We start from the raw sequence: 17,157 nt of genomic DNA on the forward strand, positions 1-17,157 counted from the left end.
TGTCTTTCAAGTAAACAAATCTTTTAAAAATAGGAAGTTTCTACAGGACTGCCTCCATGGCAAGCAAGAGGCAAGGAGCTCCTATCAGGAAGGTTTAGGACAGTGTGACACTAACTGAAGTGTAATAAAATGCTCAACTTTCCAAGTTGTCCTCTAGTCACTGTGTTAATTTCATAATTCGCCTCTCAACGGCAACTCAGATTTCATTTCCCTAAGAGACAAAAATGAGGAGCAAGGCAGGAAAATGTAAGCAAGAAAGCAGTGTTGGTTTGGGTCTTCAATGATCCGGACTGTAGGGCATCAGAATGATGGTCAACTGTTCTGAAAATTCAAGTAACTCAGTCTCCCATTCATCCACCTCAAGAGAGCATTAAAATACACTACAACTTAGGGTTATGAATAGCATCTTAAAATCAAAGTAATTGGCAGCAGGCATATAGAGGCTAGCAGCACAACCAGCATGTGCATAAGCTGATTGGGGCGATGGACTGTGCTGGACCCTGTACTGGCATGCACACATAAGAATCGGGTCTGGGATCACCTCAGACGAAGTTTCGCTGGAGATCCCTCCAACTGAACTGCTAATCTCAGACCCCCAACCATGAAGAGACAGTCAGCCAGTGGATTCTGAACAGATTTCATCGTGCTTGGAATGGTGGGATTGGCAGCAATTCAGAACTGTTGAACTATCAAAACTGCTTGAGCAGGAACCTTGGGGCGTGCCCCACATTGGGAACCTGGTATAGGTGGGAGGCTGGATGGGGCTTCTCCCTTTGTTTCTTCCCTTACCCCAGACATAGAAAAAAAATGATATAAAAAATACGTATTTCCAGTTTTCTACCAAAAACAAAGCTTTCATGAATTAGCTTTAAAAAAAAAAAAAAAAGATTCCTGCAGCTTACAGAGGAGTATATCTGGATTTGATCTCTGGCTACAGCTCCAGCTTCCTGCCAATGCAGACTCGAGCAGACGGCAATGAGAATTCAAGCAATCAAGTTCTTGCCACCTTGTGCAAAACCTGGACCGAGTTCCCAGCTTCTGACTCCAGCTCCAGCCAGCCCTGGCAAACGTGGCCATTTGGGGAGTGAAGCAGGGAATAGGAGCTTGCCTTTTCTGTCTCTGCCTCTCAAATTTTCAAAATTGGTTTGTAAAAAAATAATAATTAGAATAGTTCACAAAGCAGAACTCAGGACTCCATATGTATAAGAGCATGGTATCTTCTAGTATCATAAGAAAATCCAAATCAGTGCGGTATGAATATTGCCTACTGTGGCCTTTTTAAAATTAGGATTATAGCTTTGAGAACATTTGCAGATGACAGCTAGGGAAAGGAAATGATTTACAGCATTGCTACAGATCAGCGGAGACTCGGAGAGTCTCAGGATAAGAGATCTAGAGAACCTACTCTAACCACAAGACGTTTAATGTAACATGGTAAGCCCCGAGATAAGCTCAGCAGACAGAGGTTAGAACTGTGGGTTTCTTGATACTGAACTTGGGAAACTTCCTGCTGTGACTCTGCGTAGGCTCACCTCAGCCCCTCTGCCCTAGAGAAACACAAAAGTGAACTGTGGCACAACAGCCTGCCACCCCGGGTACCAAGGGCGTGGGCCCTGCCTGGACACATCTGACCACAGGACACAACAGCAGTGGGTGGTGAGGAGTGGCAGTCAAGATGTGAATTTCCTGACCACCCCACCCCCGGCCCCAGGCAGTGTAGCCTGCACACTTCCTGCCACTTAACCACAACAGAGTCCCATCAGAGTATTCACAAGGGTTGCTTAAAGAGAACCAGCAGAGCCCAGACAAGGGAACACTCAGGTCTTCCCCTAACAGTAATACAGTGAGACAAGAAAATCTAACAATTAGGTGGAGCAGACCTAAGCAGAAAACGGGCCTTCAGGAAGACCAGACTTAGGGCATATCAAAAACTTAAGACATCAAAAGTGCACACGTGATCTGTATTTTTTAAAAAGACTTTTCAGGTGTTATTTAAATACAAAATGAAAAGTAGCACAGTTTAGCCTAGGATATATTTTCCTATGTTTTTGTAAAGTTTTATTTTTACTTGGAAGATAGATTCTTTTACAGAAAGTGAAGCAGAGACAAAGAGATCTTCCATCCACTGGTTCAATCCCCAGATGGCTGCAATGGCCAGAGCTGAGGCTGTCTAAGCCAGGAGCCAGGAGCCTCTTGGGTGTCCATGTGGATGCAGGGACCCAAGGCCTTGAACCATCCTTTACTGCTTTCTCAGGCCACAAGCAGGAAGCCAGGTGGCAAATGGAGCAATCAATCATGAAATGGCGCCCATATGGGAAGTCAACAATTGCAGGCAGAGGATTAGCTTGCCACACCACCATGCCGGCCCCTCCTGTCTTTGTATTAGCTAAACTGAATTAACTTCCCCAAATACCTTTTTCATATATAGCTCTGTCTCCAGACTAAACCTCCATTCAGACACCTAAGCCCAAAGGAGAAGAGGCAGAACTTTCAGACACAATCCACGCATGGTTCTCACTCACTGCATCAAGCTCAAGAGAAAGTAGTTTTAGCTGGGTATGTCTTACTGGGAATGGAGGGATAGGCCAGAACAAGCTGCTGCTTGTAATCCCAGCAACCGTCATTAGAGCAGGGAATCAAGTCCCACTGAGCTCAAGTGTTCATCCAGCTCCCTGCTGATGCGCTTGGGGGAGCAGCCCAAGGGCTTGGGCCCCTGCCACCCACGTAAGAGACCCAATCATGGCTCCTGGCTTCCCTCTGGCCTAGTCCTGCCTGCTGCAGGCCGTTGAGAGGGAAGCCAATGGCCAAAAGATTTCTCTATGTCACTCTGCTTTCCGAATCAGTACTAAAAGGTTGGAATCCAGAGCAATCGAGAGAAAAGGTTGAATTAAATGAGCTTGCTTAAAATTGCTGACTTGGGAGCCAGCACGGTGGCGGATTCTCTGCCTTTGGTACTAGCATTCCATATAACATCAGTTCATGCTCCAGCTGTTCCACTTCTGGTCCAGCTCCCTGATAAAACACCTGGGAAAGCATCAAAGGATGATGCAAGGCCTTGGGCTCCTGCACCCACATGGGAGACCCAGAAGAAGTTCCTGGCTCTGGACTGGCTCAGCTCTGGCCATTGTGGCCATTTGGGAATTAAACCAGCAGATGGAAGATACTGCCTCTGTCTCTATTTTTCTCTGCTACTTTTCCTTTCAAATAAAAATAAGTCAATCTTTTTAAAAATTTGCTGACTTATTGCTCTTGGAGCTCTCCAGCCACCACAGAATTTCTTCATGAAGCTGGGAAACAGAATCACAAAGGTCTTGATCTGCCTTGTAGGGCAGGGGTGCAAGCCACCCTCATCAATAAGAATCTGAGTGGTAGTACATCCCAGACACTAAAAACATTTAAAATAAGATTTCATAAAAATGCCACAACAGAGGTTAGTTTCTGCCTATACAAATATCATGCACCTTATCCTTCAATTTCATAGTTATGTTTTGGCTTTTGGGTTTTTCTTTTTGTAATTGGTCTATTTTCACTGGAAAGGCAGATTTGCAGAAAGGAGTGAGAAAAATCTTCCAACCACTGCATCACTCGCCAAACAGACTTAACTCCAGAGCTGAGCTGATCCAAATCCAGGAGCCAGGAGCTTCTTCCTGACTCCCACACGGGTACAGGGGCACAAGGCTTTGGGCCATCCTCCACTGCTTTCCCAGGCCACAAGCAGGGAGCTGGATGGCAAGTGGGGCAGCCGGGACACAAAGCCATGCCCATATGGGATCCCAGTGTTTGAAGGGGGACTGGGGACAGCTAATTGAGCTATTGCGTTGAGCCCCAATTTCATGTTTGGTATAAATATTTTATACATACATATATGTTTATATACTTTGGCCAACAGTAGGGATCAGAAAATTCCAATGTCACAATCTCGGTTATGGTAACAGGGGTGGCCAACTACAGACTCGTTGCAGTGGATGGATTTTCATATCATAGGAACATAATGAACTTACCTCATTCCACGTGTGCACAGACGAATACGGCAATAGTCTGTCCAGATGAGTTGCCTCTGGGTATACGCTCCAATATGCAGAAGCTGAGATTCGGAAAATGGGGAGAAATGACATGGTGTAAGTGAAACTGTCAAGCAAGCAGCTGGTGTTGTAATTTGACCAGATCAAGATAAGCAAGGCTTCCACTGCCCTATCTTCAAGCCGCTAACCAGCATGATTTGCATAGACCAACTAAAATATTAAGGGGCCTGCTTTTCAAAAGGAGCATAAGTTTTTTCGTGAATATCACATTTGTTTTTTTAAAAGAGATTTACCAAGTTCAACTGAAGGGGGGAAAAAAACTAAAAATGTTCTGAAATGTCAAACCATCATAAATATACACACACATTATACAATTGCCTGCTTAAGAGCAAAGCATGACTTCAAAAATTCAACATTTGTCAAATTCTCAGGCCCCACTTCCTATGGGCCCAACCAACACAAATCTGGGTGGGAAAGTTTAAGTTTCCCAAAACAAGATCACTACCTGCAAAGTCCTATCTTCTATGTCATCTGTGAAGAGCCACAGCTTCTCACAAAACCACAGGAGAACGAGCTCCAATTAGCTGCTGGCTGCACTTTTTTCTTTCCAACACAGAAGTACCCCTAAGCAGGCCTTCACCAGATGGAGACATTCATGATTCATTCAGGGCTTACCCCTTGCAAAGGGTCAAGCGTGGGACTCAACAGGGGACCGCTACAGCACTTACCAATGATGAACTCTTGAATGAGGTCAAAGGAATGACAGGCAGGAACTGGCTCGGAAATCCACTGAATAATCTTCAAAAACAAAGAAGTCATAGGCTATAAATCCCTCCTCCAGCCCACAGAGGTACAGACACATTGAGATCCTTTATTTATGATTGTTTTTATTTTTTATTTTTTTTTTGAACTCCGTTTTGCGATTGCCTAAGAATGCGCTCCCTCCCAGGCTTGTCAAGTCGTGTAAAGCCTGATAAATGAGATCCTGGCTCACCCACCATCTTTGTAATACATGTCCTTGTCTGGGGTCCAAATACCCTTTCTTTAACCCTGTGCATGTTTGTTTTCGCTAGCATGCATCAGGTGAGACAGCCAGGCGTCTGGTGGGGAGGAGCCGAGAGGTAGAGGAGAAGTGGGGGGGTCAAACAGAAGCTGACTCAGACCCCGTGTGACTGTCACTCAGGCCGCCCTTGTGAGCCACACTGCACTGCCTGTGCCAGCAGACACGAGCCCCGTTGTAGCAGTCACCCCAGTCACTTATTCTCCATAGCCCTCGTTCACTTAAGAATCTATGGACATTCTGGGGTTGGCCAGAGGGCACTCTGACATCTCTGCTTCTCCCAGTAGGCTCTGTGATGCCAAACTGATCACAGTTAGACCATTCAATAGAATTTACTAGAGCGGCTGGAGCTGTGGCAGGTGGATAAAGCTGCCATCTGGTACACCAGCATGCCCTATGGATGCATGTTCCAGTCCCAGCTGCTTTAGTTCTGATCCAGTTCTGTTAACATGCCTGGAAAAGTAGCAGAGGATTGCCCCATGTTGCTTGGGATGCTGTACCCGCATGGGAGACCTGGAAAAAGTTCCTGGCTCATAGTGTCAGATCAGCCCAACTCTAGTCATTGCAGCCATTTAGGGAGTAAACTGGTCAATGGAAGATTTTTCTGCAATTCTGCTTTTCTAATAAAGAAATTTTAAAAACTTTACTAGAGACAAGTAAGCTACAGGTGAAAGAGTGCTTCTGAGTCCATAAAAGCCACATGCTTTGGGAAGAGTCAAAAGCAGGTCTCTAAAACACTAAAATTCCAGATAGAGAAGAGACAACCATAGAAGACCATGAGAAAAGTTAGCAATATACGCAGGTTATTTTGGAAGGGTATTTTCAAGTACTGATCTCCTGAGAAAGTTTAAAAGGTAACAGGAAGCCAGAGATAACACATCATTGTGGTTTCATGCAAGAAAAATTAGTTTGAACTCCAATTAACTGAAGTGCAAAAACAAGCAGGGGGCTTCCTTGCCTCACTGTACACCAACGTAACTACATAAACGTTTGTGTATTATGAATTGACATACAATGTCTAGTGCATTTTTTTTTCAATTAACCTAGCACTTATTGGTCCTAACAAAGTGATTTCTCTGCCTTCCCAGGATAGCCATAAAAACAAAACTGTAGAGAATAACCAAAGTGCTTCACAGAGATTAATGTAACTTTTCCCCACTGAAAGTAGAATTTATTTCTGGCATTGTCGTGATTGACCATGGTAACTGGAACAGTCCACGGTACTCAAAACAGCAGGTATCTTCAGTCCGAGGTCTTGGAGAGATCCATAAAAGATTAAAAAGTCCCTGGGGTGGCGCAGTAACACAGCAAGCCAATTCTTCACCTCTGGGACCAGTTCAAGCCCTGGTTGCTCCAATTCCAATCCAGTGCTCTGCTGAGCGCAGTGGAGCATGGCCCAAGTGAATGGGTCCCTGCACCCACATGGGAGACCCAGAAGAAACTCCTGGCTCCCAGCTTCACATAGGCTCAGCTCTGGCCATGGCAGCCATCTAGGCAGTGGACCAGTAGGTAGGAGATCTCTTTGGCTCTCCCTGTTTGTAACTCTGATTTTCAAGTAAAAATGAATTAAAAGTCCAAAAGAACAAAATGTTCAAATCCAGGGATCAAGAGTCTCAATTAGTAACAGTTTATAAATAAGAACAATTCATATTCAACTGCTAATACATTTGGTATTGTCTAGTTGCCAATCTTTAAACACAATTTCATTTGAAAGAGAACAACAAAAAGTCAAACACAAATTTCCCATCCATCTGCTGGTTCACTCCCCTCAATGGCCAGGGCTGGACCGGGGCCAGGAACTCAATCTTTGGTCTCCTACCTGGGTGGGCAGGGACCCAACACTTAAATCATCACTTGCTAACTCCCTGGCTGTATATGAGCTGGAAAGTAAAATTGACAGCAGACTCATACCACCCCCTGCCAAAAAAAAAAAAAAATTAACCCAGGCACTCAGATACTAGTATCATAACTGCCACACCAAATGGCTGCCTCAATCTGCCAAGATCCAGATGCGAGCTGTATTTGTACCTTGTCTTCCAGGAGCCTTGGGTTTTGGCCACATGAGAGCACACAGTGCAATGCAGCCATCTTCTCACAGTCTTGGCAGGTGTTCCATAGGAACTGTAATAAATACGACTGGTTCAAGTGCGCTCTATAGAGCTTTCCTGAACACCAATCCAGTACCAGGCACCCTGGCAGGGATTGTAATGGCCTATGAGGTAGCAGGTCAACCATTTCACTGTTTCCTGGCAAAAGAAACAAGAGTAGATCAGCCATCAAAAGCACCCTGTCCTCCAAATGAAGACACTGACATCAAGGTCACCTCCGTGGGTCATACCCAACAGAGGCAACTTATATCCATACCTGTCTGAAACAGACTATGGCAGGCCAGGTCTGGGTGCTGAATATCAAGGAGGTGGAAGAAATGACCAGGTAAGTAAACAGCCACGTAGTAATCTGTAGAAGGGAGAAGAGTTAACCTGGTGTACAACTAGTGACAAAGCCATGAACATGTCCTTATCCCCAGCAGTCTTTGGATTTCTCAAAAAATTTTCACCAATGTATTCCCAAGCAAGCTATGTGATGCCAATATATTTCACCCTGCTAGCCAAATTCCAAAGGTATGATACCTATGGTTTTATAAGCAAATTACAGCTTTATGAGAACTAAGTGATTTAAGGGTAAATGAGAATTTGAAATAAAAACAACCTACACAAATCAGTCTTTAACCTGGAAGACTGAAATTAGCTTATCTTCAGAATTTTCTTCAGTTTCTGCCAACTTGGGAAAGCCTTACTTCCCCGCTTTTGGTCTGTTCACGCACTACCACCACCATCAACTTGTTTGTTTAAAGCCCCCTTAAGTTGATGGACATCGAAACAAGCTGTGACAGGTTGGCATTGTAGCACAGCAAGTTAAGATTCCACCTGTGATGCCAGCATCCCATCTGGGCATCAGTGTTAATGTACCCTGGAAGCAGTGGAGGATGGCCCAAGTGCCTGGGTCACTGCACCCACATGGGAGACCCCCCAGAAAGCCCAAGGCTCCTGGCTTCAGCTTGGCACAGCCCCAGTTGATGCAGCTATCTGGGAGTAAACCTGTAGACTGAAGATTTCTCAGTGTCTCCCCCTCTAAATCCATCTTTCAAATAAATTTCTTCCAACACCTCGGCACAGGCACTGAAACTCATCTCTTTGCATAGCTAGCCCTCTAGAATTGTATACGGAGAGCATTTGTCCCTAGATTGAGACAAGGTGTAAAAATAGGTCTTTGGAGGATGAGAGAATGCAAGTAGTTTTTAGAAGACTAGAGAAAGAAATGTACACAGTAGTACATTTCGCGCAGTAGTAGTGCAAAAGTATTAATTCAGCTCATTCGACTGCCCTCTTGAAGCAAAACCACATGCTGCTCACTGGCAGGTCAAAGACATGGGGTGTTAAAAAGCTCTAACCAATTGACTTAGATATGTCCTTCTGTGGGTCAGCATTGTGGCACAGTGTGTTAAGCCGCCACCTGTGATGCTGGCATCCCATATAAACAGTTCAAGTCCCAGTTGTTTTGCTTCCAATCCGGTTTCCTGCATACACAGCCAGCAGATGATGGCTCAAGTGCCATCATGGGAGACCTGGATGGAATTCCAGGCTCCTGCTTTTGGCCAGGCCCAGCTCTGGCCACTGTGGCAATTTGGAGAATGATTCACTAGAAAGATCTGTCTCTGCTTCTCTCTTGTGCTATGATTTTTTGTAATAAAAATAAATCTTTTTTTTAAAGTCAGACATACAGAGAGGAGGAGAGACAGAGAGGAAGATCTTCCGTCCAATGATTCACTCCCCAAGTGACCGCAACGGCTGGTGCTGCGCTGATCCAAAGCCAGGAGACAGGAACTTCCTCCAGATCTCCCACACGGGTGCAGGGTTCCAAGGCTTTGGGTCGTCCTCGACTGCTTTCCCAGTCCACAAGCAGGGAGCTGGATGGGAAGTGGATCTGCCGGGATTAGAACCGGCACTCATATGGAATCCCGGCGTGTTCAAGGTGAGGACTCTAGCCACTAGGCCACCACGGTGGGCCCTATGATTTTCAAATAAAATTTTTTTTTCAAAAACTTGGTTAATGTTTTAATCAACATAAGCCCCTTCTAACAACAACAACAAAGGATACAGGAAAATTATACCTCAATTAACAGCAAAGCTGTTGTTACTCAAAAAAATTTGGTATCATAAAAAGTACCTATAGAATGGTTTTAATCTTTGGGATAATTTTGTGCTGTAAAATGAAGTGCATACCTCTGTATATGTACACTATCATATGCACATATGTACGTGCAATATGCATACAAAATAATCCTTTTTCACCTAAGTATTTCTAAATATAAGAACACTTTAGGACTGGCAGGATAGTCTAGTGACCAAAGTCCTTGGCTAGCACACACCAGGATTCCATATGGGTGCCAGTTCTAATCCCAGCAGCCCTGCTTCCCATCCAGCTCCCTGCTTGTGGCCTGGGAAAGCAGTTAAGGACCAAAGCCTTGGGACCCTGCACCCGCTTAGAAAACTAAACAAGCTCCAGGCTCCTAGCTTCAGATCGACTCAACTCTGGCCATTGCAGCCACTTTGGGGAGTGAATCAATGGACAGATGTTCTTCTGTCTCTTATGTATCTGACTTTCCAATAAAAATAAATCTTTTAAAATATATATAAGAATACTTCAAGAAATCATGGAGAATGAAATTGAAAGATGAGTTTATCTTAGTAAAGAAATGTTGAAATCTCTGCATATAAGCAATCTTCAGAAAGTCCATAAAAATGCGAATCATGGAGAAACTGCATTCTGGCAGTAGTAAAACCAAGAAAATACAAAAAATTCTCAGTTCTTCATGCTTACATTTGTTTCCCCCCGCCCCCTCAGTGTCTTTATGAGTATGATTTCAGATGCCAGAGGAGGTAGGACAGTAGTAGGAAATTTTAGTTACATAACCTGACCCTGGGCTATCACAGAAGCACAGTGTGATCCTGATATCCTGGATGAGCTAACCGCCTCTGGCATGAGATTCTACAGCAAGCGCTTAAGACGGTATACGGAAGGCAGTCAGTTTCTACAAAGCTCTGACTTCTGCCCTTTCTGCACACAGAAAGTCACAGATGAAATCATGTCTTCCTGTCCCAAGTCATTCCCAGGAGGCAAAGGAGAAAAGGGGGAGAAAGAGGGAGAGGGAGACAGAAATACCTTTGCCCTCACAAAATGCCAAGTTTTTCTCAGGGGAAACTTCCCACAGCACCCTGGAGATGGGATGCCGATACTGCACTGCTGATAAGAATCAAGGCCAGGCCATTATCTCTTTAAACACAGGAAATTAGGAGAGCAAGGCCTCCCTGGGGCCATTTCCCACAGGTTGAGGTCATGTTAAAATCTGCCTTTCACTGGTCCATGGAACATAAGGTATCTAACCCCACCAACAGCGTCGTTCAAATTTCTAAAAAAAAAAAAAAAAGGAAAGTGCTGTTGGCTTCATTACCATGCTTCTCATTTTGCTCAGCTCCGTCACAAGGTGCTTTCCTAAACTTTGATCATGACGGTGGACAGGTGAGAGAACGATGAGGAGACAGGATACAACAATACTCAACCTGAAGTTCTCCTTTTCAAAGCAGCCAAGTCCCCCACGCAGGCTGGCGACTGCTACTCTACTCCTGTGCTAACCCGTGAGCACCCGATTCCCCAACCGACCCAGGAAGATCCACTCAACCCCTTCTTTACAGACTCCCTCAACAGGTGCAAACCTAATTCTCACATTACCATATTTACTCAATGAAAACAACTTACACAAGCTACTCCATCAACCATTAACGGGACTTGGAAGCTCTCCAGGGTTAGTAACTTGGATCCAGGCCATTTCCCAAAGGCCCTTGTCCTCGCTGGGGTCAAAGGCCAACACAACATGACGTTTCTCATGGATTGTAAGATTTTAAGAGTCCTCACTTTTGTATTAATGACTGTTATACATGAGCATCATCTAAGGAAGCTTGCAGCTCAAGTTTCTCCTCCAAGAAAAGATAACCCTCCCATGGCAAAGATAGATGGAAGAGGGTGGTCCAGAGAGCCACCCCAACCCTAAGCACCAAGGTTCAAAAAGCTTTGCGGTTGCCCTCATCTGAGTCTCAGACAACTGTGAGAAAGCAGGGTGCACAGAGCAGAAAGGAAGCCGACCGCCACGGAGGCACATCCGTCAAGGAGACTTCCATCTCGCCATCACCCACCGAGGTTGAGGAAAGTGATGCCTGTGGTCATGGGTGAGCCAGTCCTCCCAAGAGCAGCTGTGAAGGTCTTGCTGTATCCTGTAGAGAAGAAAACACCGTTGAAGAGAGAGGGAGAGGGAGAGAAAGCAAGGCAGAGGAACAGGCGCAGGAATGCCACCCAGGCTTCATCACACTCTCCTGCTTCAGCAACTGGATCCCATGGGAAAGCATCTTCTGACTTGAAGATGCCCATTCAGGCTTCTTATCTCCCCTCGCCCCTGCACACACATGAAGGTCAGCCTTGAAGGTGGGTCACCTTTGGGCAGTCACAAGCCACTGGTGCTACTGGGTTCATGGTCCATCTGAGGCCATGGGAGATGCATGATCCAGGGAGGGAAGGTAGCAGGTAGCCACAAAGGGTTCCAAGAGGTGGAGGAGGCCAGTCGGCTCCCTGGTTCCTGTGCCTCAAGGCTCACTGCCGTAACTAAGCCCCTCCCTGATGAAACCTCTCCCATGTTCCTAGTAAATCCCACCGTTAGGAAGAAGATTAGGAGCCAGAAGGGTGGCTCTGAAGGCTAATCCTCCACCTGTTGGTGCTGACAGCCCATACGGGCACCAGTTCAAGTCCCAGCTACTCCACTTCTGATTCAGCTCCCAGCCTACGGCCTGGGAAATCAGCAGAGAACAGCTTCAAGCCTTGGACCCCTACACCTACATGAAAGACCCAGAAGAAGCTTCTGTCCCCCAGCTTCAGAAGGACCCAGCTCTGGCCTTGGCAGCCATTTACAGACTGAACCAGCAGGTCAAAGATCTCTCTCACTCTTTCTCGAATTCTGACTCTGAAGTAAAAAATCAATCTTTAAAAAAGACTTAACTATCCAACTCGGGAATCACTCTGCACTTTCCCAACTCAGATCTTCTAGAAATGTTTCATTTCCCAGTTTTAGTCATTACGCTAATCATTAGAAAAACATTTGAAGACTTCCTACAAAACTTCAACTCCGCCTCTTTCAACAGGTATATCCAGTCCTGAAGTTACTTTGTTTCTCCATTACTAAGTACATTCTTCAGCTTTTCTACCTTGCTCTCTAACCTGTGAAGGCGACACTAATCGTGCCTGAAAAACAAACTGGCATAATATTTTTTGAACAGTGGGGAAATGTGCCAGCTTTGAAAATTTTTACTTTCACACAAACACTAATTTTAAGGAACTGAACGAGCAAAAGAAACAATCGTTAGCACGGTTCAGAGTAAAACTAAGGAAGGACACACTGAGTACCACAGAACTGTGAGAGACTGGGCATTTTACTCTTACACCCAGCCTACTGCCCTATCATCTTTGACCACAGATGTGTAAAATGGTGTAAACATCTCTTTATGTGTAAAGCCTGGTTTTTAGGCATGGGCTTCTGGAAGATTTTAATGATAATTCTGTGTAGCTTCATAAGTTAAAGCATAATTTCCAAGACATAAAACACACGCATTTGGGGCAAATACATCTACTAGAATTGGTTCTCAAGCTTTAAACAGACAAGGATAAAAATACAGACTATAAAAATAATTTTCTAACATTGACTATTAGTGAATTGTATCAGGGAGCATATTTGTTAAATAACTCTACAGAATGTACTGCTGAGAACTATCAGGGGAAGAGACTGACTGCTATTATCTTGGCAAATTATACAAAAGTAAAAATAAATGAAAAATACCTTTATGAAAATAAAACACTGAATAGGTGATCTGTTCCAAGGAGTCAAACTTGGGGCAGTAACATACACATAAACTTCCTAGTAGGAAAAAAAAGGCAGTTAGTAGAGTTTCAAAGAATTTGTATAAAGAATTCCTTAAACCACTTAACCTACTTGTATGCCTATAGATGCCCTGCCTCCTCCTCATAGATTACTCCTGAAATTTAGAAATGGTTTACTAACCAGTTGCTGAGACATTTTAAGTTGATTTTGAAGTTGTACAATCACTTAATGGACACCATAAGCAACATTGTATGGCAAGCTATTGAAGACAGGAAAATGAGTAGACACACATGGCTAGATGCAATGTTATGGATCCTAGAATAACTTCCAAACTTCGTGGGTCTCCCAATAGGCACTGCCCTGCCCCCTTGTCTAGCTTGTTGCCTCCCAGTCATTTCCTACAGCCATGGGCCTCAGTTGATCAGAATCCTGCTCTATGTATAGAAGATCCCAGTCTTGGAGTTTGTCTAGAACAGAAAGGTAAAATGATCTTATAGGGCAATAAGATTAAACCAACACCCATCCATGCACGGATCACTGATTGCCTTGATTCAAGGTCAAAGGGGTGCTTAGGTGGTCTTTGGCTGCCTTCATGCACCCTACCTCAGAATGTCCTCAACCTTTCGGCTCTCAATATGCTAGGCTGTACATTATTCCAATTAGCAGCTGTCATATGGATGGACTAATATCCATCAGTGACCTGCAAATGAGGACACCAAACCTAAACTAATCCTGGTTGAGCACCAGGATTAATCCACCACTTGGGAAGCCAGTATCCGGTTGAGAGTGTTGAGTTCTGTTTGCTCAGCTTCCACTGAGGTTCCCTGCTTAATGTGCCCAGGGAAGCAATGAAAGGTGGCTATGGATGCGGGTCACTGCCGCCCATATGTGAGAACCGGATGGAGTTCTTAGCTCCAGGCTTTGGTCAGGCCCAGCCCTGGCTGTTAGGGAGAGACCAGTCTATCTACAAGTTTACTCTCCCAAATAGAACTTACCTCTTTATCTCTTCTCTCCCCGCTTCCCCCTCCTTCTGTCATTCTACCTTCCAAGATAAATAAATCTTTTTTAAAGGACCTCAGGATTTAAAAAACAGATATAATCAGTTGAATATCGTTGACCCAAAAATCCAAAGTCCAGAATGTAGAGTACTTTGGAATTTTGTCTTAGGAAGGTTCTGAATCTGTACTTTACTCCAGTGCTAATGTTTGCATGATTAACTGGGATGAGGCTTTCCTAGGTAGGAAGGAACTTGATGACAAGGAGTTGGGAAGCCTGGTTTCCAGTCCCAGAACTGATATTAACTGCATCAACTCAAGCACCACTCTACCTCAATGGAGTCAAAATACCTCATCTCCCCTACTCTACTCCACTAGTTCCTTAATCAAAGAATTATGATACGGTACAGACGCCCATTTACCTTGACACTTTAAAGCATTCTGTTTCTGTATTTATCATCTGTGACCATTTTCAACAACATTTAAACTGCCCTATATTAAAAAGACTTGATGGCAATATATTGAAAACCCAAGAAAGGATCCTTTCTCTCAAATACAAATGGTAACAGTTACGTTATATGTAAAATGGCTATGAATGTATTTATTGATAAGGTATTTCTTACTAAACACAAACAGAACAATTACAAGAATTGTAAAAGTTTGATGAATCACTCAGACTGCCTTCATGCAGTAATGTATTAGCTGGTTTATCCAACTGTTTTATGGTCTGTGATCATCGAGTGAAGGAAATTGTCAAACAGGAAAGTTTAGAAACGTCTCCAGTCAAAAAATAAAGACAAAGCATCATTTCATATTTTCTTTCAAATCAGTAGAGGTTTTTAAGAGGTTTTTATTTCTTCCCATATGAGAGCAAGCAAGACGCAGAAAAAAGAGCAAAAGAAAGGTGAGGTCCCATTGACCTGTTTACTCCCCCAAATGCTTGCAGCTGCTGGGGCTGAGCTGGGGCAGAGCCGAGAGCTGGGAACTCAATCTGGGTCTCCCTTGTGAGCGGCAGGGAACCGAACCAAGCACCTGAGCACCCCCGCTGCCTTCTAGGGTCTGCACCTGCAGGCAGCTGCAGCTAGGAGCCAGAGTACATATGGAACTTTAATGTGAGACATGGCACCCCAACCACAGCCCTACCCACGAGGCCACACAGCCACCCTGGCAATACACTTTTTCAAGCTGGGAGCTTCTAAGGGTCAACTCTTGCAATTTTATCAACAGAGACAAGAATTCACATACTTCCCTACCCACAGCCTCTCAGCAAGTGGTGCACAAAAAGATTACAACCACTGACCCAGAACACCGAAGACTGTTTGCTGCGTTGGTATTCCAAAAGCATGCCAGTTGGAGACCTAGCTGCTCCACTTCCAATCCAGCTCCCTACTAGTGTGCTTGGCAGAGCAGTAGAGGATGACCTAAGTGCTTGGGTCCCTGTACCCACATCCGAGACCCAGAAGTTCTTGACTTTGGTCCAGCTGTTGTAGCCATTTAGGAGATAAACCAACAGAAGATTGTTCTGTCAACCTGAAATTCTATGTTTCAAATAAATTTTTCAAAAAATTCTTTTTATTTTAAAGCCGTATTTTACGCTGCAGCTGGAGGATTAACCTACTAGGTCACCACACCAGCTAGAAATAAAATTTTAAAAATCTAACTGTCCAATGCTCTCAAGCCATGAGCAAAACGTAAAAAATAGCACCCACACGCAAAGAAAAACCCACCCAACAGACTCATCCCATGGCAAACAAACCTAACATTTCATGAAATAAGAAACATCACAAATGGATAGCCCATTTACAAGTTACAACTGCTACCGTTTGTGAGAAACTCTTGTGGGGACAAAATGAAAAGGAATGAAAAACCACACTGAATTAAAACCTCTAATGGATGTTTACACCTGCCAGATGGAAGGCTGAATTGCAGCCTTACTTCTCCCACAGTACCTGCAGGTAAGCTCTGCGTCTCACTCCATCCCACTGTCTAAGCAAATCCACTCCATGGATGATTTGTATGTTTTGTCTTCCTCTTCCTCCCTCACCACTAAGGTGTATCTTTCAAGCATTCAAACATTCTGGCGCGTCCACCACTATACAAGATTCCCTAAACCCTTCTTCACTTTCGGCTGCTATCACTGGCATACGTGCTGCTGCAACTTTTTCCACTTCTTATGCCACTTCTTTCACCTCACTCATCCTCACAATGCAGATCCTAGTAGTCCCTGTACCACAAGGCCCAGCACATTCCCCTGACCCCTGTGAGCAGGCAGTCAGTCTCCTTTGATGTCTGCATGCCACCCTTGTTTGGGTTTTCTTCCCTCTCCTCACACTGGTTTTTCCTGTCCTCTGGACGACCCAGCTAGTCTTTATTTACACCGCTCACATTTACATGCTTCCTGCTAGTTCGGTAGCATCTTCTTCACCCTCTGGCTCTCCTGCAGCTCCAAATGCCAGCTATGATCTGACAACATCTACCATCATTTATTGCCATCCTGACCTCTCTAAGTTCCAGATTCCCTAGATTAAAATGCCCAGAAGAAATCTCACAATTCTTCCTAAACACCACCCCCAAGAGTTTGCCTCCTGATGCAATATAAAAAAGCTCACAGGTCTATGAAGGGTTCCACGAGGAACACTTCCCCTTCTCTGTGTTTGTATCTAACTTCTAATTTACAAGAAACATGGAGGACAGGAGCGAAGTTCAATACGGTCAAATCCAGAATGCAGACATTCTATAAGGCAAATGGCCTGAACTCTTCAAATGATCAACGGTGTAGGGTGAAAGAAAGGGAAAGATGGCAGGGGGCACAGATGGTTGTACATTCAAAGAGAGGATACGAATCATGAGGAATCTCAATTTTTAAAAGATACATCTAGCAGTGGGCATGATGGCACAATGAGTCAAATCACCACATCCCATAGTGGAGTGCTGGTTCAAGAGCCAGCTGTTCCACTGCCAGTCCGAATTCCTGTTACTGCAGATAGTCCAAGTACTTGGGTCCCTACCACCCACATTGGAGACCCAGAAGGAGCTTTTGGCTCCTGACTTCAGCCTCGTCCACCTCTGGCTACTGTAGACATTTGGGAAGTGAAAGAG

The 17,157-nt window shown here is 44.5% G+C and overlaps 1 protein-coding gene across 2 annotated transcripts in view; it reads right to left on the minus strand.

Moving 5' to 3' along the window:
• The window catches only part of GSAP (gamma-secretase activating protein), a 72,989-nt gene that overhangs the window by 24,336 nt on the left and 31,496 nt on the right, over window positions 1–17,157 (minus strand). For both annotated transcript variants that reach the window (XM_058657578.1, XM_004591350.4), the window contains exons 13-18: window positions 13,022–13,099; window positions 11,334–11,411; window positions 7,447–7,539; window positions 7,111–7,328; window positions 4,751–4,820; window positions 4,002–4,084 (exon numbers count right to left, since the gene is read on the minus strand). In XM_058657578.1, the coding sequence (XP_058513561.1) occupies window positions 4,002–4,084; window positions 4,751–4,820; window positions 7,111–7,328; window positions 7,447–7,539; window positions 11,334–11,411; window positions 13,022–13,099 (620 nt within the window). The remainder of the gene's footprint in view (window positions 1–4,001; window positions 4,085–4,750; window positions 4,821–7,110; window positions 7,329–7,446; window positions 7,540–11,333; window positions 11,412–13,021; window positions 13,100–17,157) is intronic.

This window comes from Ochotona princeps, chromosome 32, assembly GCF_030435755.1.
Source record: "Ochotona princeps isolate mOchPri1 chromosome 32, mOchPri1.hap1, whole genome shotgun sequence".
NCBI classification, from domain to species: domain Eukaryota; kingdom Metazoa; phylum Chordata; class Mammalia; order Lagomorpha; family Ochotonidae; genus Ochotona; species Ochotona princeps.